This window comes from Taurulus bubalis (genome assembly GCF_910589615.1).
Source record: "Taurulus bubalis genome assembly, chromosome: 3".
NCBI classification, from domain to species: domain Eukaryota; kingdom Metazoa; phylum Chordata; class Actinopteri; order Perciformes; family Cottidae; genus Taurulus; species Taurulus bubalis.
The window spans coordinates 36,866,056-36,892,308 of record NC_136591.1 but is presented as its reverse complement, the minus strand read 5'-3'; the positions used below and the strand labels follow the sequence as shown (position 1 = coordinate 36,892,308).

Here is a 26,253-nt window from a genome sequence, read left to right as displayed (position 1 = left end):
ATGTTCTGGCAAAAGAAGAAAAATAAATAAATACTGTATAAAAAAATAAAAAATACATGAATACTCTCCAGATTTGATTTTTTTTTTTAAATGCAGCTAAAAAAACATAACCTTCCTGTTGTGCAAGAAAGGAGGAACCGATCATAAAAAAATGTATCAGGGAATTAGAGAACTTTAACTCGTCCGGGTGAACTCAGCGAACCCCTCCTGTCTTGTCCTTCCAGCTTCCTTGGAGGTCGATTCTAGGTGGCGCTGTCGGATGTCGTTTCCTTTCTGAGCGCTCTCTAACTTGGAGGTGCATGTTGTTGTTGTTGCCGTACTGGAATCCGGTCACATTGCTGAGGTTGATATGGACTCCGCCTGCAGCGGCCGGTTGGCAGGTGGAAGTTTCGGGGCTGGAAATCTGACGCTGCGTGATACCAAAATGAAAAGAGAGGAAAACAGCAGCAGTCGAGGTCAAGACGTTAGTTTCAAGTCCTCGTTCATGATAATTAACAACTTATAGCACACTAAGTACTACAACACGTATAAAGACAGATTGTACGGCGTGAAAGATCCATTTTCAATTCAACTGAAGGGAAAAAGTTGTTTCAGTTTGGATAAATTTACAGTAAATACGCATTAAATGAAGACTTTCAAGCTAAAAAGAAATGTCATAAATACCCTTCAAAAAAGGAAACATACTGTATTTTTAATACGTATCTTTAACGCAGTGATGCGAAGTAAAAAAAAACACCCACGTGATACTGGGAAGACCGGCTTTGCTCCAAACCCTGCCGGGGAGGTTCAGCTGCTCGGCCTTGGTGGGACCTCCCGGTCGAAGGAGACGACGGGGACGATTGAATGGGGCAAACAGACGACCTCTTCACGCCATCGTCCGTCGACTGGCGGATCACGTCATCATAACACCCGCTTGAAGGCCGAGACGAAGGCCGATCTGAAAGGGAAGACAACTAGCTGATTGTCTGCTTGTCTGATTTGTGATCTAACAACATAAAGCTTCCCTTCTCTCTTCCTTTTTACCTTTGGCTCCTGCTAAGTCTCTTCTATTTGTAGTCCCACTGACGGCCATTTCCTGCAACAAAACAGAGGTAAAAGTTGCACCGTCATCACTACAAAGACTATAGTTAATTACCAGTTTGCACATACATTTAGTATTATCGGAAATAAATGGCTGTTTTGCTCATCGACACGGTCATTTTCTCTTCTTTTGAATCTTTCTACCTTTATTCTCAAAATTTAAGTTAACCATATGCCTGTAATCCCAACAGCCAACTAGCTTAGCATGAAGATTGGAAACGAGGGGAAATGGGTAGCCAGGCTTTGTCCAAAGGTAACAAAATCGGCACCTCTTATGTTTAGTATTTGGTGTATTTATTTCGTTTAATCTGTATGAAAACTGTGTAGAAACAACAATTCACAATTTTCCCGGGCATTTCTTTGCCACGAACAGTCAATAAATAGTTTGGTACAATTTGTTGTTTTTGCATTTGTACGTATTAGATAAACACAATATTACACGTTAATCAGTGCGCTTTAGAGGCGCTTGGTTGACAGCCATGCTAGCTGTTTACCTTTGTTTCCAGTCTTTATGCTAAGCTAAGCTAACCAGCCGATGGCTAAAGTTACATATTCAGTGAAACGACATGAAAGTGGTTTTAATCTTGTCAACCAACTAAAGTTAGAAAGTAAAGACCATAATCTTGAATTTGTCATCCTGGTTCATGTCATCGAGGCTTTTTACGTTCACCGTGCTCAACACTCTTTCCTGTGAAAATCCCCTGGTGCAACAGGAAGTGATGCATGTCATATTTCCCCACAAGGCAGCAAAAAGAAAAAGTGTAGTGTAGAAACACCACAGCATTGGCCAATTTGTGGCAAATAAAATTATGAATATCTCACAGACCACATGGTGAGTCATGATGTTAAAGTGTGGTCTGTTATCCATTAAGGGAACCTAGTGTTTTGGAACTGAGTTAATTTAAACTTTTCCTAGGCTTTGAATGCAATAAAATAATGTTTCGGAAATTATAGCAGCGACCGGGTGAATAGTCTGAATCTCACCTGGATCGGTGGGTGACCTGTTGGCACGGTATCACGAATCTTCACTTCCTCGCGTTCACTTGCTGCAAAACAATGATAAAATAACATATGTATTAAAATCTTTGTATTTTTGCAACAGCAATTTTTTATCTAGCTAAAAATGGCTCAATCTAAGTTAAGTCAATTATCTTAACTCAAGTGCCTATTTCTAGTATGGGCTTTTTTGCGCAATTAAAGTTAAAAGCAACAACAAACTCTGCAAACACTACACAACTGAAAAAAATAAAATAAAATATTAAGCTGCAGCCAGCAGAAGGCTAGCTTAGCTTAGCATTAAGACTAGAAACGGGGGAAACATTGAGCCTGATGAAACAAACAAGGTCTAACAGGCCAGCGAGCCTGGCTCTTGTACATAAAATCAAGATATATAACGTGTTAAAAGGGTTCTTTTGTTTGTTTTTTGGACAGTGCTACGCTACTTTCTCCCCCAGTTGTTCAGCTACGCTAAGCTAACTGGGGCTGCTGGCTTTAGCTTCAGATTTAGTGTACAGCCACGAAAGTGGTTTCTATCTCATGACACAAAAGCAGACCTGAAACCGGAGTGACATGAACCCGCTCAATCTGCTCCATCATTATTTCTTCTTCCCTTTGGTCCTGGAAAGAGGAAGAAAAAGACGTACGTCATGTCACAATTTCCCATCATCTTAGCGTAACTATTATGAAAAGATTTTCCCTCACCAGTTTTTTCAGCACTTGGTGGACGGCATCACTAATATTCAGTTTGTGCATCTTGTACAGTTCTTCTGCCTCAGTCGTACACGCTGCGCACAACGTAGAGATGTAGCGTTAGCACCACGAGCTGCTGAAAGTGTAATGTTCTGCGTCAACTCAAGAGTTTTCTCACCAAGGGCGGAGGGCCGTTTTTCGGGTTTGCTGTCCCAGCATCTCTCCATGAGCTCCGTCAGTCTCGTCAAGCCTGCAAGTCCAGCAGCCTGGAGCTTGATCTCGTCCAGCGGGGGACGGTCTCCCTCTGGGATGCGAAACCGCACCAAGCTGGACTTTGCATCTGCAGCGGAGGAAGGATCAGAGGTTAGTGAGACCTCAGAAACACCTGAATATCAGCTCTGGACGGATGCTTACATTCAGATATGTCTTCCGACTGTGCTGGAAGCTGCAATAATCTAAATTTTTACAACAACAACGCGGAATGCAAAAGGCCTTTTAGCGTCTTTCATCAGCTTCTTGATTTTTGCAGGTTGTAAAATCAACACGCTGATGAAAGATGCTAAACTGTTCCTGAGATGAACTTCAGAGCTGCACATAAAGTTCACAGCCAAGAAAACAAACAGCAGGTGTGGTTACACTCGTAAAGTCCCGCCGTTCTTGCACCATGTGTCATAAGGGTCATAATGCAAGGACAACAAAGCCCCGCTCAAATGAGACAACAACAAAGATGTTTTGAACATTCATGGTGAGCAAGAGGCCACAAAAGGTATAAAGACACAACAGTCACTTACGTGCATACGGTTTTGTCCCAGTGACAATGGACCACAAGAGTATGCCATAACTGAAAGAGAGACAGAGAGTCACTAATTATGTCATACCAACCACACCCTGGTTTTAATAACCAGTTTGTTCACCCTCACGTGAAAACATTTCCCTCATGTGGCTGTAAAACAACCCTTAGTGACACTTTAACCCTAGAACACTAACGTCGGGTGATTTTTACCCGTGTGATTGTGGTTACGTCATTTTCATTGTGTTGCTTTTGTCTGAATTGCGTGGGTCTTTGTGTAGCTTCATGCTGCTCAGACGTTATTGAAGGTGGCCGTGTCTTCCTGCTCCGATCACTGTTTTTTTTCAACAGGCACGTGATTTTCACCCGGCGTTAGTGATAGAGGGTGTCACGGTTTGGGTTTTTCTGTGTTCCGGTTTTATTCTGAAGTCCTGTCTCGTGTGTCCCGGCGGTCTCAACTCCGGCCTTCCAGTGTGGCTTCCGGCCGTCTCCAGACGCCGACTCCCCGGGGGTGTCCTGGCCAGCCTCGGTTCTGGCCGCCACTTCCATGCCGTGGTCAACCCCAGCCTCCCCGACAATGCCCCGGTCAACTTCAGAGGCCGGTTTCCCGCCGACGCTCCGGAGCGGACCCAGCCTCCGGAACCCCCCAGGACAGCACCGCCTCTGGAGTCCCCAGAGCAGCGCCCACCGCCGGCTCCCCTCCACCCACCCGTGGTCTGCGGGGACGTCTTGGATCCATCCCTTGAGAGGGGGGTAGGGTCTCCGGACGGTGGTTCCCTGCCGGCGCTCAGGCCGAACCCAGATGCCGGTTCCCCGACAACGGGCCGGTCTCCCCCAGCCCGGGTCGCAGCCTCTGTGCCGCTGCTAGCCACAGTTCCGGTTGCTTCACAGGACAAGGCTCACGTGTCCCAGGAACGGGTGGACGAAAGAACAAGTTGATAGCTCCATTATTTATATTTTGAATCATGTTTCATTGACGATTCCCATTTATTTTTTTCACCTGATTTTGAGCCTTTTTTCAGGGTACCCCAATGATAGTTCTATAGGGTAAAATACTCCAAGTGAAGTGATTCAATTTGCGTGGGATTTTGATGAGACATATTTTTTATCAGTTACATTATAATTGGTAATATATACCCGACGTTAGTGATGGTGTTTCCATTTGTAACGTTAGTGTTCTAGTGTTTTGATGCTTTTAATGGTTTGATGCTTTTAATGGTTTTATGTGAAGCACTTTGAATCGCCTTGTTGTTGAAATGTGCTGTACAAATAGCCTTGCCTTGCCTAGTGTTGCTTGGCGGTGATAAATAACCCTTGTTTATGTGTAATTGTACTTAAATTCAAACCTGTTTGTATCCTCCCCTTTAATAAACGTTAAAATTGCATCAGTGCCAGTCACTTATGTGTCCTCGTTGGTTGATATAAGTTAAACGCTCTTATCCGAGTGCAGCTTCTCGCACCTGTAGATATCGGAGGCTCGGGTCGGTTTGTACGTCAGCTGGAACGCCTCCGGCGGCATGTAGCTGAGCGTCCCGCCCTCCTCTTCGCTGGCCTTCTGGGAACACCGCTTGACGCTGTGGTACAACCGGGAGAGGCCAAAGTCTGTGAGCTGGAGAGAGAAATAGCAAAGAGATGAAGGAGGCACCGAGCGGAAGGTTATAGTTTTTGCTTTTACTACAATTTAAGCTTTTTGTACACATAACATACAAAGAGCTTCTAAAAATTCAAAATAAAATTGTATCATTAATTAAATTACCCAATAGTTAATACAGGTGAAACGATAGGGATTTGCAAATAGATTAATTCGTTGATTGACAGAAAATAAATTGGCAACTCTTGAGATTTCAATAATTCTAAAGGGAAATAAATGGAAAAAAAAGTCCAAGAAACTGAGCTTGAATTAGTTGTCAATAATAGTACATTAATCAATTAGTTAATACAGAAAATAAATTGACAACTATAGTGATTCTTGACTTAAATGGAGAAAAAAAAAATGTTTTGTCCAAAAAACTAAGCTTGAATTACTAGGGGTGTTGCAGGAATTAGGATCATAACTTCCTTTTGCATATTGTATCAACATGTTACTCGGAGTGGGATGTGACACAAACATTTGTGTTTGATGTCACTGCTGTGAGTAATTTAGTTGCGTAATTTAGGCCGCACATGGCAATTAACAATAAAAGAAGTGAAATTGATCGTGGCCACACGTCATTTCTGCTGATAAGCAAGTTACAACATTTAGGGGAAAACTATGTCTGTTTCTCTTTGATAAAGAAACTGTGTAGGCAACAATATCCATAACTATGTTTTAATCAGTGCATAATCATCTGAAACTAAGAATCGTAGTGATCCGTTTGCTTTTACGGACGTCTGTGTTCTTCATTCTTTATAAACTTCACTCAGAAGTGTTTATTTATGTTATTAACATGTGACAACATTAGCTTCAGCTAATTTGCATCTGTAGTCCCTTGACGGGTCATAACAAACATAACACAATAGCAAACAGTACAGGATGAAAGACACAATATACATTATGCGTGGTGAGAAGAACACACAAGACACACAATACAACGCTACAAAGCAGCACATTAAAAGTGACTTGGTTGTTGTAAACATAACCATTGCTGATCAATATACATTTCAATCCTGTTCTGAATTGATTGGTTTTTAAATACATATGTTTTTAAAAGCAAGTAGTTAGTCATTTAGAAAGTATTGATAAGTTGTACTAAAATCCTAAAGATCCCTCTCTCTACCTGTAGACCACCGTAGTTCTCCAGCACAGAGTATTTAGTTGGTTGCAATCTGCAACCTACCACTAGATGGCACTAAGTCTCACACACCCAGCCTTTAAATGACTTTCAGCCTCCCTCTGGTGCAGTGATTTTTCAACCTGACAATCTCTCACAGAGATCGTCAGGTGTGCCGTTGGAAAATGTCCAATTTCACTTAATCGGTCAAAAAAATTAATGAATTAGTTGCCGCAAATAAGTTTGCCATTATTGAGCGTCTGAGCCTGCAAAGTTGTTTTTGTATTTTCCCTCAACCTCCACTGAATGCCTTGACTGGGTTAGGGACCCATATATTTGGGAAAAGGACCTGACTTTGACGAGCAGGAGGAACTAACTGAGCCGTGGTTTAAAGCTGAGCTTTGCTGATCTACCTTTGGTCAGTTTCTGGTTGGCAGTTTCTAAGAAGTTCCCCATTCTTATAAACAGACCAATTTCAACAATGCTCCTATTTTCCACAACATATCTGTGTGAGCTTTTTTAAAGAATGGCTGCTACAAAAGCTAAAAAACTGAGAGAGACTGATAGCTCCAAACAGGCCCAGGTGAGTAAGGATCAACAAATCAAGAGACAGATTGTCAGCATATTTGCTGTGTTATGCTACAATGTGACATTTTGTAACTTTTTTGGTTATTGGTGTGCTGCAGGATTTTTTTTTTATTGTAAAAAAAGTGCCGCGGCTCAAAAAAGGTTGAAAAACACTGCTCTAGTGTTTCTTCCGTATGCAGAAGTATCCTGAGTGCAAACCGATCTCACAACAGGAAGTCAGCGGGCCTCAGGCTCACCTTGGCGTTGAGATCGTTGTCCAGCAGCACGTTGCCGGGCTTCAGGTCCAGGTGGAGCAGGGCCGGGGTCAGGCTGTGGAGGAAGTTAACCCCCAGAGCCACTTGGTGGGCCAGCCTGAAGACCAGCGGCCAGGGGGGCGCTCCGTGTAAGTTGTCCTGAAAGAGTGTTTCCATCGTTTTTTGGGGGGGTTTAGATCCCTAAATTAAGGTCTGAGGTCATCAGAAGCTCAAGAGACTTTAACGTGTTGTCCTACAACATAAAATGGGTCAGTAAATATCCCTCTAGTGAATTTGTAAAATTAACAAAAGTGGATGCTAACAAGTAGCTACATGAGGCTACAAATGCAATTCCATTGAAAAGGTCGAAATAGTATTTTCTGTCAATCTAATCGTTTCAGCTGCTTGTAAACTGTTTGATAGTTTAATTCAGTGGTTCTCAACCTTTTTTCAGTGATGTACACCCTGTGAAATATGTTTTCAACCAAGTAACCCTGACCAGTGCAAAATCATTTTTGGTTGAAAAAACAATGTAATACACAGCGCTGAGCCATCAGTGTCTCATTTAACAGAATATATACAATTATCTTCATGATCTTACACTTAAATAATTATTTCTAAAGGATTTTTGAATGGATGCTAATTTTTATTATATATATATTTTCAGTCTCACATACCCCATGGAGTGCCTTCATGTACCTCCATTTGAGAACCACTGGATTAATTTGTTTAAAAAAAACATATTTATATGATTTCATTTGTTTTGTATGCACAAATCCAAACTACAAAACACCCTACTAGTACTTTTACTTTTGATACTTTTGTTCTTCTACTTTTATATTTTTATAATGCAGGCTCCAAAAATGGGGACCCTTTTATATCGGGTACAAATCAAGAGGAAAAACATGGTATAAATTCCCCAAAAAACATGTTAGGTATCAAATTAAACATAGAAATCAGGGCTACAATCATATATAACCCGCATGTGCAACCTCTAAACACAACTCAAACAGCAAATAGCATTAGGGGTTAGGGTTAGGGCGTAAAAGAGTTCTTCTTCCGGTGGTTCGATACCTGCACGGTGGCCAGCGATCCTCTCTCCATGAACTCCATGACCAGGCCCAGCTGGGCGTAGGAAGAGGGCGGCACCCGGCCCTTGAAGACCCCTCGGACCAGAATGACGTGCGGGCTGCTCCCCAGACGCATCATGTCGATCTCCCGCAGCAAAGAGGCGCTGGTCCTGTGTGCGTTGGATTGCATCATGGGTAAAGTCGTACCTTCAGTCAGTCGTAAACAGAAAGCTTTGTGTTGTTGTCAACAGCTCACCCGTCGTCACAGCGGAGCAGTTTGATGGCCACGTCGCAGCCCCACCGGCAATGCCTGGCTTTGAAGATTTGTCCAAAACCCCCGGAGCCGATCACCGTCCAGCCCTGAAGGCTGGAGTCTTCGATCAGGAGAGGAGCTTGGCAGCTGGACATCGTTCACTGGAGGAGGAAATTATTAATGTGTGTGTGTGTGTTTGTTTGACTGAAATGTATTGTTCCTCTAAAAGCAGTCACTTAGTGAGAGGAGGCTGGATTACAGGTTTTTACCATTGTTTCAGCACGATTTAGAAAACACACACACACACACACGCAACACACACGATTTTTGCTTTTACACGATACATTTATTGCATATAGAGTCATGTAGTTCATTTACGGATGAAATCTATTCATCATTTTTTCCAATAAATCAATTATTTGGTTTATAAAATGACAGAAAGTGGTGAAAAATACCATCAACATGCCCCAGTCTATTCTGAAGTCTTTGACAATCTAGAATCTTCAAATATATAATTTACTAAACTGGATTTGTTTCCGTTCGAGAACCTGAAACCAGTGAACGTTTGACATATTTTGCTTATTGATAAATCTAAAACACTGAGTATCTTCACCTTTTCTTTGTTTTACTATGGTTTCTATGTCACACAGAGGAAACAACAGGAAACCACACTGTGTCGCTCAGGCTACCTGACACATATCATAAAGCCCCTGTGGGGTGGACAAAATAATAGGAACCCCTGTAAAATCTAAAGATCCTCACTAATAAAAGATCCTCACTAATACTTCCGTGCTTGGCGCTGTTATATTGCGATGACATCATACTATCAGGTATTTGGTCCACCTGCTCAGGACTAAACTCGACTAAATTGTAGTTTTAAAGTCTAAATCTACCATAGTAAGTTGAACACAACGTATTTACATAACTTTAACATAAAAAAAAGGTTGATATGAATGAAAAGACAACAGACACTGAAATGTAAGAACCACAAAGTCTGACACATTTCTGATAAACAGACACTTAAAACCCTAATAAGTATATTAGGGGATTTCTTTCCCACTCACCCTTAGCGATATACTCTTCTTCCTCATCGTTCAACCCCTGCTGCTCATTCAGAGACTTTCTACTGCGGGCAGCAGCTCATGTTCCACTAAAACAGAAGTGAAACTGTTTTTTTACTTCTGCTTCCGAACTGCTCACCAGACATTTAAGTGTGTCATGAGAACGGATTCAACCCTACTCCTGTTTAGATTTAATGGCTGCTTATGTGTATTTTGTTCATTATGATTTAAATAATGTAAAGGTATTAACATGTGTAGGGAGCGTGGTTATGGTTGTAACATAAGTTAGCTTTAACACTTTAAATAGCTCTAATTGTGGGAAATATAATAAGCAGAAAATGGCCCTACTCATTGTTTTTGCCGTGATCTAGTCGTTTTAAATATACTTCTTATGCCCTTATTTGATAGTCATGAAGCAGATTGTCTTGTATAAGAAGAGACAGACAGGTATGATGTGCAAAAATGTCACATATCACAAGCTCCAGCTTTTTATGGACATTTTACTAAAGTTTACACCCCAAAAAACGATTTAAAAAAGACTTTAGAGTCCATTTTGAGTTCTGCCAGCAGAGGGCGCAGTCTGCTAAATGATTTACAGTAAATAGGTGGAGTTACTTTAAATCACTGGTGATTACACCAATGATTACACAACACAACACAACACAACATGTCTGCATTTAGGTCACACTGCTCACAGTTCAGAAGGAAATATTGCTCTTACTTGACTTTATAGTTACTTTGCAGATTCAGATTAATAAAAATGATATAATCAAGACATAAATTAGGATGTATTTTTAAAGATTAAACTACTCAGCAGAACACACAATCATTAAAAATGAGCTCCACCTCAAACATTAATTTATCACTCAGTGGAATCTGATAAATACATTGTACTATTAAATGACCTTTTGTACTTTTGTACTTTTGTACTTTTACTTATACGGGACATTTTGAATAAATGTCGCAGAGTACTTCTACGCTGCTGTACTTCTATACTTTAACTTTAAAGTACAAGATCTAAGTACTTCTTCCACACACACACACACACACACACACACACACACACACACACACACACACACACACACACACACATACACACACACACACACACACACACACACACACACACACACAGGATGCTCAGTGGAGGAGGAGACGTCTCTTCCTGTCTCGGACACATCAAAGTAACACCAAGGAAACCACGTTGTGAACACATAAAAGTGCCTTTTGAGGAATAAATTCCCTTCTTGGATTATGGGATGTCGAGACACAGATGCGTTTCAAACAGGCTCCAGCATCTGTCTGTCAATGAGCAGAGTAAAAAAAAAAAAAAAAAAGCACAGAAAAACCCCGCTCTGACGTCACTGGAAATTCCCTTTATCTCCTCTTTGACCCAACAACCCAAGTCAACATAAAACATTTGAAAAATCCTTCAAAAGCACACTTTTATCACGCACTGTCTGTTATAATAATCATGTATGTTTAATTAATGCGAAAAAAACTATCATCACACGGATATTATGATATAGTTGTTGTATATTTATGACGTTAAAATACATCTGAAGAGTCCACAGATGAGTGCATATGATTATTAAAGGGACAATTATGTCACATGGTGACTATATCATTGCGATATCGAGCCAGAGTCACCGCCCCCCGACTGTGAAATGTGTGTTTTTCTTCTTTGGTTTAGTTTCGGTTTTGTCTTCCTCATCCAGAGGTAGAGGAAGAGGAGGAAGAGGAGGAGGAGGAGGAGGAGGAGGGGGTTCGCTCTTTACTTCCCCGTCAAGTTTCCTCCCTTTTCTTCTTCTGTCCGTCCCATCGTGGCACGCGCTTTGGTCCGATCGGCTGCGCGTTGCCATTGTTGTTGTTGTTGTTTCACGGAGTGCGGAAGCGCGAGCAGCGACGACGAGCCGCGCGCAGCTGGAAACGAAACTTTGAGAAGACGCAGAGAGATCGACCTCACGTAAGCAGAACGACGGGAAGAAAATCCTATTTTCTATTGTTGTATTGCTTCTTAAAACCAGCAGCTGTCCGGTACGTGTTCCCTGCTGTTTATTTACTAAAAAACAAGATCTATTTATAGAGGGATTAATGCGCCACAAGTATTTGCGCAATAGGCCACACAGCTGCGTAAACTGTGTCTGTAAGAGCGGAATTCACTTGAATCTCCTCAACGGGAGTGTTGTTGCCGGTGTGTGTGTGTGTGTGTGTGTGTGTGTGTGTGTGTGTGTGTGTGTGTGTGTGTGTGTGTGTGTGTGTGTGTGTGTGACTCGTTTGCATGCTAGAAGGTGAGCACCTCTGGGTGCAAAGTGCTGGAGAGGTGCTGCGTTGTGTTACTTTATTGTCATTATTATGTTGTTAGTTTTACAGATCGAGATTTAAAATTCAAAACAAACTAAAAGAAACACGTGATCAAGGGATATTAAGCTAGTTCTTATAGCAACAAGTCCTGAAAAATTAGGAGACACACATACTTGTGTTGTTGTTTCTTTGTGGTGTTCTTACTTTTATAACAAAAGGTGGTGCATTGTGGTTTGTAACTATGGATTTAAATACAGGTTTATACTAAATGTATTTTCAGTTTGATCCATCAGCCATTGCCAGAAAAGTCAAAAGTGACCCCCAAAAAAATATTCTATATATTTTTATATTTTTAACAAACTCTTAAGCTTGTTGTTCGGGTGGTTTCTCATCCCAGTGCTCCTCTGGGACTTGTAGTTCATCGTATCTCCTGCAGTGTATATACACCGTCTTATTACACCTTTTTATCACTGTTGTTAACCTGATGTTTCTATAATCAGATCCTCAAAATACCACAGTTGCACCGTTTCTTTCTTCTTCTCCACAGTATGTGCAACCTCTGACGGCGAGTTAAAGAACGAGGGATGGACGGGGACCGAGGTGATGGACGCGGAGGAGAGCCGCTGGAGGTGGAGGACGAGTTTGCGTGTTCCGGGATGCTGCGGGGATCCCTGAGCTCCCTTCACGGCACCGTGGAGCGGATATTCGGGGTGACCTTTGGGATCGGGGTCGACGACCCGGCGGCCCACGGCAACAACGGGCAGATTTGGCTGAAGCTGCGAGGGCCGAGCGACGACGTGGAAGCGGCCAAAGTGAGCCCTGATTTTCAGATTGATATGACTTAAAGCACACAATCTTTATGCTCTTGGCATTACTGGTAGTCTTAAGGGTGCTGTACTGGCGGGTGACTCATCCAGGGGATTTAAAAAAAAAAAACGTTGTCACGAGTCTTGAGTTGAGTCACGGAACCAAACGTGGTCGCACCTGCTGACGCGTGCACTCAGAATGACGTCTTTTTAATTCATGAAGAATGATCAGAAGACGGAGACCTTGACACAAAATAAATCACGTGATTGTCAAGTACATATAAGAAGATAGATAAGTGTATTTCCTCTTTTCTCAGAGACGCATACCTCAGTTTGACTGAGCCAATATTTTACATATTGACATCATTAAATCTCACAGGTCTCATAAACTAATGCACAGACACAAACCTGCTGCCTGTGATGTTGGGCGCATGCGAGCTGACCTTTAAAGGTCACACGGTGGCGTACGGCGTGCAGTCATTAGCATAGCGGCTGCAAACAGCAGCACCGGCGTGCAGGAAGCTCAGAGGAGGATGTTGAGCACCCAAACAGGTCGTGCTCGCTGTAATCCTTTCCTCATGTTCATACTCAACATTTAAAGATCTGTTCTTTGTGCCCTCCCGATAAAAGTGTTGTAAGACAAAACTCACACACCAAGGAAAAAAACACACTCATAGCTAAAGGAGGCTTCGGTAGTTTGAGTCAGTCAAAACCAACACGTTTCTCACAAAATGTATTTTTGAATGGGAATTCCCCGCTCTGTGTTTCCCTGGACAGTGCCCATCGTTACTGTCCCTTTAAGACAGCGTTACTGTCCCTTTAAGACAGCATTACTATCCCTTTAAGACAGACTTGAAGAATTGAGTGCCTGCACTAAAGTTTGTATTTAACATTTTAACCGTGTTCTTAAAGGTACAGTAGCCTTTTTACTGTTGAAAGTGTTGCCTTTTAACACACTCTTTGGGTCTGCTTTATTGAAGTCCTCAATATAAACCAAACTCTGTTTTTTTATTATTCTAAAGTCATGATTGAAGATATTTTAATTTTATTATTTGCACAGATAACAGGCAGTTACTCCGTACAATGAAAAATGTATATTGCTAGGTCCTCCTTACACACCGAATTACAATAAACTTGAGGTAAAAAAAATTGAATTAGAATTAAGAATACAAAAAAAAATTGCTATAAATGCTAATAGTATAAGAAAATATATAAATGAAGGCACAAACATATCAGTTCCACTGAGTCAACATCTGTCTATATAATTTGCTCAGGTGTCGAAGTGTAGATGTCCAAATGTTAATTCATACAGTGCAATAATAATAAGTGAGCAGACTATGTCTGCCGAGGAAGAGCATGTGATATAATTGAAAGCTCCGGAACAAGCGAGTGCTGTTTTTGAGTGAAAGAAAGCACCGTTAAGTTCTGATGTTGTATGATTCACTTGGATGGAGTCTACTACTGCAGTATTTTCACCACTTCTACGGTAATAATACAACAATAATGATGCAAAATCATATTCCTGTCCTGCAGTTATTCGTGAAAGGACTCGTGAACCAGGAGGAGCAGCAGGAGGTTTCTTATCCCGGGGTCCTGCACTGCATCTTCTGCGGCGCCAGGGGGCTGTTCATGGACTGCCTGACAAAAAACACCTCGGCACATATCGTGGTGAGTGTTGCATTCTGGGTCTTTGTTTGTACCATTTGTATTCGCTGAAAGAGAACACAAAGCAATTAGGGTTGGAACTTTTGTCTTTAGATACTCAGAACCAGCGAGTATTTTGGTAGTTTTTCACCATTATATGTACCCCGAATGAGCTACTACCAGTTCCTGTTGGCAGTGCACCCGTTGATGTACAAAACAACTCTCACCGGATTACTTTGATGTTAAAGAAAACTTTAAAACGTGAAGTCTTTTTTTATTATCTTTATCATTTCGAAGCAGATGTTTATTTGCGATGGACATCAGAGATCATAGTTTACCCTGAAAGTGTGAGTCACGGTGAATGTATAAATACGTGTAGCTCGTGTGCGTGTGCACATTGTACTGAGTTACAGTATGACTAGAGGAGTACATGAGTTATGACTAGAGGAGTACATGAGTTATGACTAGAGGAGTACATGAGTACTCAGTATCACTCCTCTCTTTGTGCTAATCCCCCACGACTGATGACGCAATAATGATCTTGACCGATAACGAGATATCTTGCATTCTTGTTATTCTTACAAGAAATATATATATTTTTTGTAATTACTTTTACCACCTTTATTTTTTGCTATTAATTGCTACTTGTTGCTACACAATTGCTTCGAAATCCCCTATTCATGTTTTTTTTTTTTTTTATTGGAATAACTGTAAAGGGTTTTTCAACTAAACTAACATCGTCAGCTTATCCCAAACAGGAAACAGGACTCCGTGTTTCGTGTTTGATAGTTTTCAGTCTGAAAATGGAGCTCAGCTGAAAATATTCTAAAGTTCCCATAAAAGTTTATTTTAAGGTTTGATGGAGTCTTTCTCGTGGAGGTCTCCCATCCTGCTCCAGCTTTATTTTACCGTAGCGCCCCTTTAGCCTGACCCGTTGTTCACGGTGACGTTGCTCAGGCGACCTCAGGCGACCTCAGGCGACCTCAGGTGACCTCATGCCCTCGTATCTCTGCATCCTGCTGAGGAAGCCAGCAGTTTCAGACTAACGTCTGTGTTCCATCTATGTCCTTCTCCAACCGTTTAGTTCTGCATGTTCTATGCTAACTCATCAACCTCTGGAGCTGCACAGTCTAGCATATACAGTCTCGCACATATATATATATATATACACACACAATTAAATCATCTAAATTGATAATAACAAGCACATACTCCAATTTTGACTCAGACTAGTGTCTTAATCTGATTACTTTTGTGTTTATGTGCACACATGAGAGCATATAAAGCTGAAACTATTCATTCATTTTTAAAATTTTACGTCAAACTGTTAGTTAATTTTGCACTTAAGTTCTTAATTAAAGGAGAAATGACTCAGTACTTTTTATTTAGTAAGGATATAATTCATATAAGTGTACGAAACGTTACCATGTGGTTATTTCGTTAGCTAGATATCAATAGTCGTAGCGACAACAATGAAATAATTGCCATGTGATACTTTCCACATTCGTCTCTATGGAAAGCCTTCAAACTCATCTGTTACTCAAACTGGACTTCTTGGATTGCACCTTAAACACCGACTTGCTTGCATCGTTCAGCCCGAACGGTGCAAGATTAATGCCCTTCTGTTTTCCTCTCCACAAACCAGGTCGGCTCGCCAGGATTCCTGCTCATATCCGGTCTCGCGGAGCCGGTGGTGCGAGCCTACTCCCTCATAACGGACCTGTTGGAGCGCTGCGACGGCACGCAGTCCAGACGCTCCGAGGCCGGAGACAAGGGCCTCGGCGAGTCTCTGGATTCCCGCCGGGCGTTCAAGGCTATGGTGGAGAAATGGGAGGACAGCCACACCCTGGATCTCCTCGTGCTGCCGGGGGCGGTGAAGGAAATCCTGCTGGAATTGGTGAGAGAATCCGGGCTGAGATCGAGCCCCGTCCCGGCTCTGACGGACGGCAATGCGGCGGCGGGGTCAGATGAGGAGTTGGAGGACGTATGGGTCAAACCTCTCGTCGCGACGTACACACTTCCTGAACCTTCTCGGACTACGGACCGGTGGGTTGACGGTTTGACCGCAGGTTCAGAGAAAGACTCCGAGGACACCCGAGGGAGGGCCGAAGGCGCCGAGGGAAGACTCACCCGTTCCCTTCAGGAGGCGGCGGGAGAGCAGCAGGAGTTGGGTGCCAAGATGAAAAAGGTGCGAGGAGAGGAGGAAGGACAGGAGCTGCAGCTGTCCGTGGGAAACAAGGAGTTTTGGCTCCAATTGCAGTTCTTCACGGCCATGGGGTACACGCCCGATGTCGTGAAACGGGTCCTCGCCCGAACGGGACCCAAAGAGGCCTCGCAGATACTGGACATGATCCAGCAGGAGCAGGATCACAGCGACCGCGAGCAGACGGGCAGCGCCGCCTCGAGTCAAGGCGAGAGGAACCGACCGTGCGAGACGGAGCACAGAGAAGAGGAGGACATGGAGGTCGTCGAGGCCGGCGGTCTCGCCGAGGCGGTCAAGGGAGCAACGGGGGACGCCGCGCACTCGGAGGGGAACGGGGGCGCCGAGGAAAAAGAGGAAGAGCCCGAGGAAGACTTCGTCCTGGGCGTGGTGAAGAAGGCGGCCGCCAGCTGCGGGTACATGGAGCAGGCGGTGGACAAAGTCTACAGCATGTTGCCCGAACGGTCCACCCACCAGCTGCTCCTGGAGCTGCAGAGGGAGGGCAGCCGAGAGGCCGGCGCCCTCAAGAAGGGGCCGAGAGAGATGGACGACGCGGCGCCGGAGAAAGACGGACCGAGAGGCGGAGCTTTCGGCGGCAAATCGAGAGAAGTTGAGCTTTTAATACCGGCGGAGAAGAGGAAATCTGACCGTAGAGGATGTGCAGAAGGCCCGGATATGACTGTGTCTGAGTTTATTCAGTTCCATAAGCTCAAAGACTCACAAACGCCGCACCAAGTCGTCCTTCCTGAAGTGAAAGGGCCGCCCATGCCGACGTATCCCTCGTGCCTCAATCTTCCACTCGCTAATATCCAACCCGACAAGCAGTGCGGCCAAACCAACTACTGGCCGAAGCCGTCCGCCTCGAAACCGAACCACCCGACCCAAGACGTCGTCTCGATCCCCAAACCCAAGTCTTCTTCCCTCTTCAAACAAGTGCTCCACGTCCCTCAGCCCACCGGGGTCTCCGCGAGGAACGACTCGTCTCCCACCAGAGCGAGGGAGAGGCGGGGCTTCCCGGCCGCCGCCTCCGTGGTGGTGACGGGGGAGCAGCGCTTCATGGAAGGCCTGCAGATGCCCTTTGACCTCCAGCTCACAGACAGACCCGGCGACCCGAAAGTGAGGGCGATCATCATCGACGGGAGCAACGTGGCCATGAGGTCAGAGTGGCACACACACGTTTATGATGTTTTAGTTGATTTGTTTAAAGGGGTTGATATGGGGTGGGAATTGTTGTGTGTGTTTCCCAATTGCTGGTTTAGGAAAGATGGTTAAATATAAGGGATTGATCCCACCGTTGGATTCAATTCAAGGCAGATTAAAATTTTGCTTCATATTTAGTCTCATTATTATCGAGCCGAGATCTTCCTCATTGCCAGTGTTTTGGTTTATTTTGTACACATTTTAAATAAATGATAGGTTTAATGAAATCTTAAGTGAAAAGGTGAAAATAGAAACACAGAATTATGCTTCCTCGTCATTTACAAACGCCTTCATCAATTCAGGCGTTAATTATATAAATAAATGTTATTTACTACAAACACACACTACTACTACTACTCCTGCTACTAATGATGGTATAACAGAATAGTTTATTTCCAATTAAGGGAGATAAATATAAGAAATAAAGGCATGGCAGGATGTTTCTCATCCTGGTTTTGTGATGAATGGTTCCATCTTCATTTTGCTCTCAAACTCTGCGTTACAGTCACGGCTTGGGTCACTTCTTCTCCTGTCGAGGAATCGCTCTGGCCGTGCAGCACTTTTGGGACCGAGGCCATCGGCACATCAGCGCCCTGCTGCCGCAGTGGAGGCAGAAGAGCGACCCCAAGATCAAAGGTAGCACGTCCTGTGTGGGAGGCAAAGGGTTTTAAAGCTGATATCTCCCATGTGAATCGCAATAGAATAGTTTACATTGATTTGGACACTTGAACTAGGATTTTTCCTCGTTGATTAAGCTCCTAATTATTTTTTTAATGCAGTGAGAAATTCGGTTTGGTGTCTTTTCATTTCCAAATCCTAAAATGTACAATCACATATGACAAAAAGACAGTAAATCCTACGTTTGAATAGCTGGAAAAGGAGAATATTGTAGCATTTCAGCTTAAAAAATGTGCGTTTATTTACATGTGTGCATTTAAATGTGTCATTTACATTTCCGTGACCCTGGGTTATTTCCCCGTATTTTAAATATGGTAATACATGTAATGTAAAAGGATATGAGATTTATAGAAAATAGGATGAAACACAAGTGCTTAGCAATAACATATAAAGCCTGTTATTAGAAATAGAAAAAACATCCAGTCCTCTTTAATCTCTCTTTTACCTATTTTGTCCCTTTTTCACAAACATAGGAATTAGAAAATATCAATCTATGAGAAGAAACAGAAGATACCGTTCTTAATAGTTGCCCGTTTGTGAAACGCACGCCGTGGTTTAAAAATGACAAAGACCTCGCTGCTCGTATTTCATTCTGAAAGAGAAGCAAACAAATCAGGGTTTGGCGAGCGTGTGAGTGTGTGAGTGTGTGAGTGTGTGAGTGTGTGGGCGTTTGGAGTAGCAGACTAAACATAGCTTTGTTTGTTCGTGGCCTCGCAGAGCAGCACTATCTGAGCGAGCTGCAGGAGCTGGGCCTGATCTCCTACACGCCGTCCAGGGAGGTGCAGGGCCGGAGGATCGCCTCGTACGACGACAGGTATTCGTCTTTTATACAAATGTTTACAACTGCTATATTCATCATTTTCACACAACCATGCAGAAGCTGTATGTACTTCTTATTATTGTCACAGAGTTCTGTTTTAATATTCCAAAATATGCCAAACACACTTTACAAAACTTTTTTTTAAAGCTGTTTCACCAGCATCCACAATGTATTATTATATATATATTTGTTTGCAGTCGTCAGTAGCTCCTCCATTTCCTTTGTGCATTGCATTGTGGGAGAATGATGTGCCTCCACAGCACACAAACAAATGAGTCTGCTTTGAGTGTATTTGAGTGAACACACGTGATACCACCACACACCACTGGGTGGCGCCAAAGAACATACAATTCTTTTTTTCCCCTGGCAACTTTGAAATCTTTCTCCAGATTCATGCTGCAGCACGCGCAGAAGACAGACGGGGTGATCGTAACCAACGACAACCTGAGAGACCTGTCGGACGAGTCCCCCGCGTGGATGGACATCGTCAAAAAGAGGTATGAAGAGACACATAATCTAAAGTTTATAATATATATATATATATATATATATATATATATATATATATATATATATATATATATATATATATATATATATATATACATATGCAAATTATTTTCTCTTTGCTTTCTGAAAATATTCAGGAAATACTCTTAGGAAATATGAAAGTAATTACAAGAAAAAGCAGCAAATCCTAGTAAAAATTAAATGATTATCAGAATAGCTGCCATTCATCTTCTGTCAATCAACTAATCAATTCACCTCTTTGTGGATATATTGTTCGGTGCTTTAGTTAATTATGACAACAAAACATATTAGTTTTATAAGATATAATATATTGTGTATGCAAAACATTTATGTATGTATTTGTAAAGTAACTAAAGCTGTCAAATAAATATTGCAGTTTAAAAGTATAATATTTCCCTTAAGTAGAAGTATGAAGTAGCATGAAAATAAAATAATCAAGTTAAATTTATACTAATACAATAAAAGTTGCTATGATGAACTTTCATATTTGTGGACAAAAGTGATCGTTAATTATTTTTTTTACATAATAAAAGTAAAGATTCGGTGTTGCTTGGTATAAAAAAGTTGTGTGGAAACCTCTTAAAGGGCCAGCGCACTCATCACAGTGGTATGACGTCATGTTGCAGGCTTCTGCAGTACACGTTTGTCGGGGATCACTTCATGGTGCCGGACGACCCTCTGGGCCGAGGAGGGCCTCACCTGGATGACTTCCTGCGCTGCGAGCACAGGTATTAACACACACACACACACACACACACACACACACACACACACACAGATGAACACACAGACATAGTTTCAAGTCAGAAACTGGGTTAAAGTTTAATGTGTTTTTACTGTGTTTTTTTAACTGTACAGCACTCTGTGACCTCTTTTGTCCGGGAAATGTGCTTTATAAATAAAATAATTATTATAAGTGATGTTCTTTGTTCCCTCTCAGGACTCCGGTCCCAGGGAACCACTCTTTCGCCGGCGCCGCCACCACCTTCCCGTCCTCCAAACATCCGCGCTCCCAAACGGAGCTCCTGAACTTCCGCGACCGGACGCCGGGCGGAGGAGCGCTGGCGAACGGGGCGGCGGGCGGAGGCAGCCGGAGTAAAGGCAGAGGGCACGGGAAAGGGTGGGGCCCGGGACAGCCGTCCGGGTTCAGGCCCGACCGGAGCCCCGAGGAGACGGCCAGCCTCAGAGAGCAGCTGTGCCAGGTGTTCCCCGGGCAGGACAACACGGTGGCCATGGTGCTGCAGCTCAACCCGGCGCAGACGGACATCAACGTGCTGTCCGATCGGATCTTGCAGTAGTAGAAGGACACGACGGTCTTAATGTTTTATTTGGGGCTAAATTCAGACTCTTCTTACTATTCTGCCCTTGTTTATTAAAATCACACTGGTTAATGATTGTTCTGCTTACGCAAGGAGTTTAGGAAAAGACACCGTGTCATGGATGTGATGGGTTGCCATGGAACATCGTAAAGATATTCATGTTCCCCAGAGGATAACTCCCACTGACTTTTTACTCTCCCTGCACTTGTAGGTATTGTCTGACACATTCCCATCAGCCTCAGCTGTACTTTGTGTCGGGCTAAACTAGCACATGAACGCTGTTGACTCTTATTCGTCTTAAAATATGTCTTAAAAACACGACGATGCCTTCAGGGACCTGCGCCTCAGGGTTGTTAAACGGAGTGAGGTCGTGTTTGTCATCAAGCGACAACGTCAAAGTGCAGTTCATTCTCTCTCCCGTGGTTTTGTGAGAACCAGCACTTCCTCTCCAACTGGAGTCGAGTAAATATTTTTGCTCGTTTTTAGAGGATTTCTATCTTTTAGAAAAGTATTTTTGTAATGCTTTTTTATTATCTGTCTTAATTCTGAATTCATTATAACCCGCTGAGCTTACATTTGTATATCTACCTGTTTATAAACCAAAATGCAGATAATAAGAGGCGCTGACTATAGTTGTCGCATCAGTTGTGGGGTTGGATGTCATTTTGCAACGTTACAATAATACTAAACCAATCCTATGATTACATACATACCACTTATTTTTATATATTTAATTTATTTTAAGCAGGTCTGATGATTGGCATGATTGTAGTCCTGGATCTGGACGAGCAGGCGGTGCTTCGGGAAGGGAAGTCAAGTGAATTTTTCAGCTCTTGTGACCAAAGATCAGATCCTCAAACCAGCCAGTGGAAGACCACATTACACACCTTTCACTGTGAGGGTGAATCATCTTATTTGCATTGTTTATATATGTATATTTTGAGAGATTGATGCTGATTTCTGTCCATGTTTACTGTTAAGATATTTCTTAATTAAAAAAAAGTGTCTTTAAAAAGTCTTTCACGTGTTACATTCAGTTTTCTTTGGCGGACATTTATGTCAAGACGTTAAAAAGTGGTGGTGAGGTTACATAAACCATTAAATCCCCGCTGCATTTAAATAAATGTTATATGCAATCCAGATGGAAACATTTTCAATTTCGATTTATTGTAGCTGTTTTTTCAACTGTTTTTCTGAGCTGCACATCACCAGATTAATACTTGATTAATGTGCGTTACAGTGGAGTAACGCGCCCCAAAGCGCTCTAGCTTCTAGTTGTGAAACACACAATGTTGTCCATTGTGACATTGGACAACATCTACAATCATTAATGCACGTCTGTGCATGACAAAAACTCCAAAGAAAATAAGAAATTATTAATTTAATTGAATAGTTTTTACAGTTGAGCACATCATTTTGGTCTAAATTGACTATTTTACCCTCCATAAAAAAGATGGGTTTTCCTTTATTGAGGGCATATAATAGTAAATGTTACTATATTGAATACTGACATATTTCTGATTTGCCCAATCTCTCTACATGTCACACATCACATGTCCAAGGCTGCTTTCAATTGGTTTCTAATATACGAATGTCCTCTAGGGGTCGCTCTTCACCACCGTTTAGCGAGGCAGAGCTTGAATTGAATGCATGTCACTGTGCAGTACACACAGAATGAAACTCCGTCCAGAAAATGAAGTCGATTAATTTCTTTAATGTGCAAACGTCTCTGCAGAGAGTTGAGATCAACGTTACCTCCGTTTTAATAAAACTATGCATCTATAGACAGAATCTGTTGAGGCTTATTAGGATGTTTCAACCTTCACAAACACATACATGACAATGCAAATGTTGAAGTGCAATGTCCAAAACAGTGATGCAGGTGTGCTCTGGTGTTTCATGCCACCAGAAACATTTTATTACTAGTATTATATTGTACAGATAGTCTGGAGAGGAATATTCGGGTGGTTCTCTGCAGAATAAAGGGAGGCAGATGCGTGAATTCCTCTGCAAAGCTGTTGAGACTTTTATTTCTGTCTTTATTTCTTCTGTCTTTGCCGTCTTCTGCTTCCTCTCGCTGTTGTGACTCTTTTGTACATGTCTTGCTTGTAAGGATTATTACACAATAAACATATATGGGTGTTTATTAGACATGGAAATAGAAAGACTAAGCCTTGTTTTTATTTTTGGACATCACTGAAGACGCCGCACTTCTGAGAATAGATCCATATTCCAGTTGGGTGAGTCGTGAACAAAGGTGAAATCAGGCAGCGCATCTATTTTGGGAACGGCAAGGCATTCGCCCAGTGGACTCGCCCAGTGACGTCTGATTCTCCTCTATAGGAGTTCAATAATAATGTAAGGTAAAGTCACACAAAGGGCGGCGGCTGCCAGTCTTTGAAGGCTGTTTTTTTAACATCAGTTTTATATATTTGCATAACGCACAATAATAGAAAAGTGACATGGCAGTGCGTCAAAACTCCATTTTTGACAGATGAGAGGGTAAAAGATGAAAGAAAACTGTTATAAATAGGTGCAAAATTAATTAGAAAATGATAAATTGTGAATATTGTTGCATCCCAGGAGGGTAGGAGTGAAGGAGAGCCTCCTAACTGCAACAACATGCAACAGATTTCGGCATGTTTCTGCAGCGTCTTTGACAATGTGTTCATTTTGTATTTCAGTCCTAGGTAGAACTCTTGCTTACCACATAACATATGCAATAAAAACGTATTTTCTCCATGCAGCGTTGCATACATCGTATCCACTGTTTGGTCCGTTTGGTGTTGCCTTCATTGTACTTTCTTTAAACTTGTACTTATTGGAATGGGGCCAAAATATTTGGTTAGAGGAAGAAGTTGAAAGCTTAAATCTCTGCTGCGCCACTCATTTGTTCATGGTTATTGTTTATAGAAGGAGAGATAAAGAAAAATTAAAAGTGCAACCTGTATTCTTGTAAATGCGCTGGTTAGTAAATATTACACATGTTTGTTCTCTTGACTGTTTAGTTGCTTTTTTTCCTGCTGCATATACTTGTACTGCGTTTACAGGCTTGTATTCTGTTTCTAAAGGTGGAACTCCTTTTAGTTACTTAGTTAATATACTGCTGAGAATCTTGTTTGAACCTATAATAATATGAATAATGTACCAGGATTTATTTGCTGATTGTATTTTGTGTTAATAATCAGAATCTGCAAAGTAGCTGAACTTTTAGATCAGATAAATTGAGTATGTGGTGAAATGTGGTTTAAAGTACAAAGAAATGGAAATAGTATAGCGTACAATTATAGCTCAGAATTACCATACTTGAGTAAATATAATAGCTTTTATCTGGCCCTAAAACCTGCAGCGTCACCGTCTTCACAACAACACGAGAGTGTGTGTGTGTGTGTGTGTGTGTGTGTGTGTGTGTGTGTGTGTGTGTGTGTGTGTGTGTGTGTGTGTGTGTGTTTGCCGATGCTGTAAAATCGCTTGTTTTGCCGATGTAAAGAAATATTACGACAACAATAAGACATATCGGACTTTTTTGTTTGTTTATCTATTCAATGCTATTAGACAAATATGTTCCATCTATTAAGGATTCTCATTGTTCCTTAAGTTGTTGTTTTCATCACATACGTTGTAGGTCTCGACTTGCTTGTTGTTTCATTGAATGCATCATGTGTGTAATGAGAGGCGTTCAGTCCACCATGAGTCATAAACCTGAATATTAGGAACAGCCCACTTTTTAATTAATAAACCAGCTCCTCAAACATGCAGCCTCCAAAATGATCACAAAGTTTAATCAACACCTGTAAAACATTTGTTGAACAATATAACCTTCATTCATTTATTGTTGGGATGTTGCATAAGCAGATGTATTATTATAGAGTCAGTGGAGGAAGTACTACCATACTGTATAAATACATGAAGTTAAAGTACTGCGTAGAAAATGCTCGGCTACTTACAGTAAATATAGAAATATAGTCAGGAAAATGTACTTGAAAGTATTACAAGTAAAAGTACTCAATGCAGAGAAATGTCTCTTGTATTATATATATTATATCATTACATTATTATTACTGTATTCATGTAAAAGCAGGATTTTACTGCTCATTTTGAAGTCATTCTTATTTCCATTATGGATTAATCGGCCGATTATTATTTTGTATCGATCATGAATAATATTGATTAAATAGATATATTAAAATGAGTCAAAGGAAGGGATCTTCACATAAACCGTAAAACAATGCAAGATCATTTTATGTCAGTCAGCTAATTAATTGATCAACTAATTGTTTCAGCTGTACTTGTTGGGTACTGCATTTATAGCTTAACGTATTTCATAATTAATTGTGTATGTTTTTGGTAAAAAAAATCTTTATTTGTAACTGAAGATGTCAATTATTGTAGTGAAGGAAAAGTAATATTACACAAGATTTTCCTCTGAAACGTAGCCTGAAATAGAATTAGAAAGTGGAATAAAAATAAAATATTCAACCAAAGTACCTTTAAATGTTCTACTTAAGTTCAGTCCTTGAGTAAATATAATTTGTTGTTGTTGTTGTTGTTGTTGTTGTTTTTAAAGAGCTCTGGCCTGTCCTCCCTCTCCATCCCTCTCTGTTGGTCTCCTCCTATTTCCATTGCTGGACCAGAGCGCTCGTGCCCGTGATTGCGTGCGCACCCCCGCGCCGCATACACCTGCTTCCTCGCTCGAACCCTCTCTCACGCGCACACAGACGCGCGAGACTCACTCAGAGCCCGACGCCGAGTCTCGAGCCTCCCGACTGTAACGTCCGAGACTTCTGAGAGAAGCAACGTTGTTTTTCCGGCACGACGTTGACGGTTTAATCCGGTTTTAACGGTTAAAACGGTTAAAACGTGTCTTTGACAGCAGCGGCCAGCGGCGGAGGAAGCGGAGGGAGAAATGAGCCCAACTGACGTTAACGTTCATAAACAATGAGGTAGGAATGTTATTTATCCTCCTATCAACTTCTGCTCTTGTTTCAACTTGTTTGTTAATGTCCTCACCCTGAGTTCTGTATTTGTTCTGTTCTGTCAAGCAGTCGGCTTTTATTACCAATATAAATACATGTTTGTATACACATGTTAGCCCTAGAATCACTGAGGGAACTGGATCAAAGTTAGCTACACAAGAACTTTATCACGTTTGCTTGTATGTTATAATAACCTGCTTAGAAAAAATAATATTTTCTGGTGAATTATTTAAATAAATAATAATCTTTTGGTGGTTG

At 41.8% G+C, this 26,253-nt stretch overlaps 2 protein-coding genes across 2 annotated transcripts; one reads left to right on the top strand and one right to left on the bottom strand.

The window, feature by feature from the left end:
- Window positions 1-865: 865 nt before the first annotated feature.
- ripk3 (receptor-interacting serine-threonine kinase 3) lies at window positions 866-9,546 on the bottom strand (the record flags this gene model as incomplete). Its single annotated transcript, XM_079215824.1, has 13 exons — window positions 9,518-9,546; window positions 8,457-8,614; window positions 8,205-8,370; window positions 7,134-7,289; window positions 5,020-5,168; window positions 3,561-3,610; window positions 2,948-3,109; window positions 2,782-2,864; window positions 2,634-2,697; window positions 2,065-2,126; window positions 1,024-1,075; window positions 928-937; window positions 866-884 (listed from the first exon to the last, which is right to left on the bottom strand). The coding sequence occupies exons 2-13, from the start codon at window positions 8,606-8,608 to the stop codon at window positions 866-868; spliced, it is 1,125 nt and encodes a 374-aa protein (XP_079071950.1). The 5' UTR covers window positions 8,609-8,614; window positions 9,518-9,546.
- A 2,840-nt stretch (window positions 9,547-12,386) lies between these two features.
- khnyn (KH and NYN domain containing) lies at window positions 12,387-22,026 on the top strand. Its single transcript, XM_079215823.1, has 8 exons — window positions 12,387-12,633; window positions 14,161-14,295; window positions 15,917-17,628; window positions 18,177-18,307; window positions 19,067-19,163; window positions 19,559-19,666; window positions 20,327-20,428; window positions 20,641-22,026. The coding sequence occupies exons 1-8, from the start codon at window positions 12,406-12,408 to the stop codon at window positions 20,996-20,998; spliced, it is 2,871 nt and encodes a 956-aa protein (XP_079071949.1). The 5' UTR covers window positions 12,387-12,405; the 3' UTR covers window positions 20,999-22,026.
- The last annotated feature ends 4,227 nt before the right edge of the window (window positions 22,027-26,253 follow it).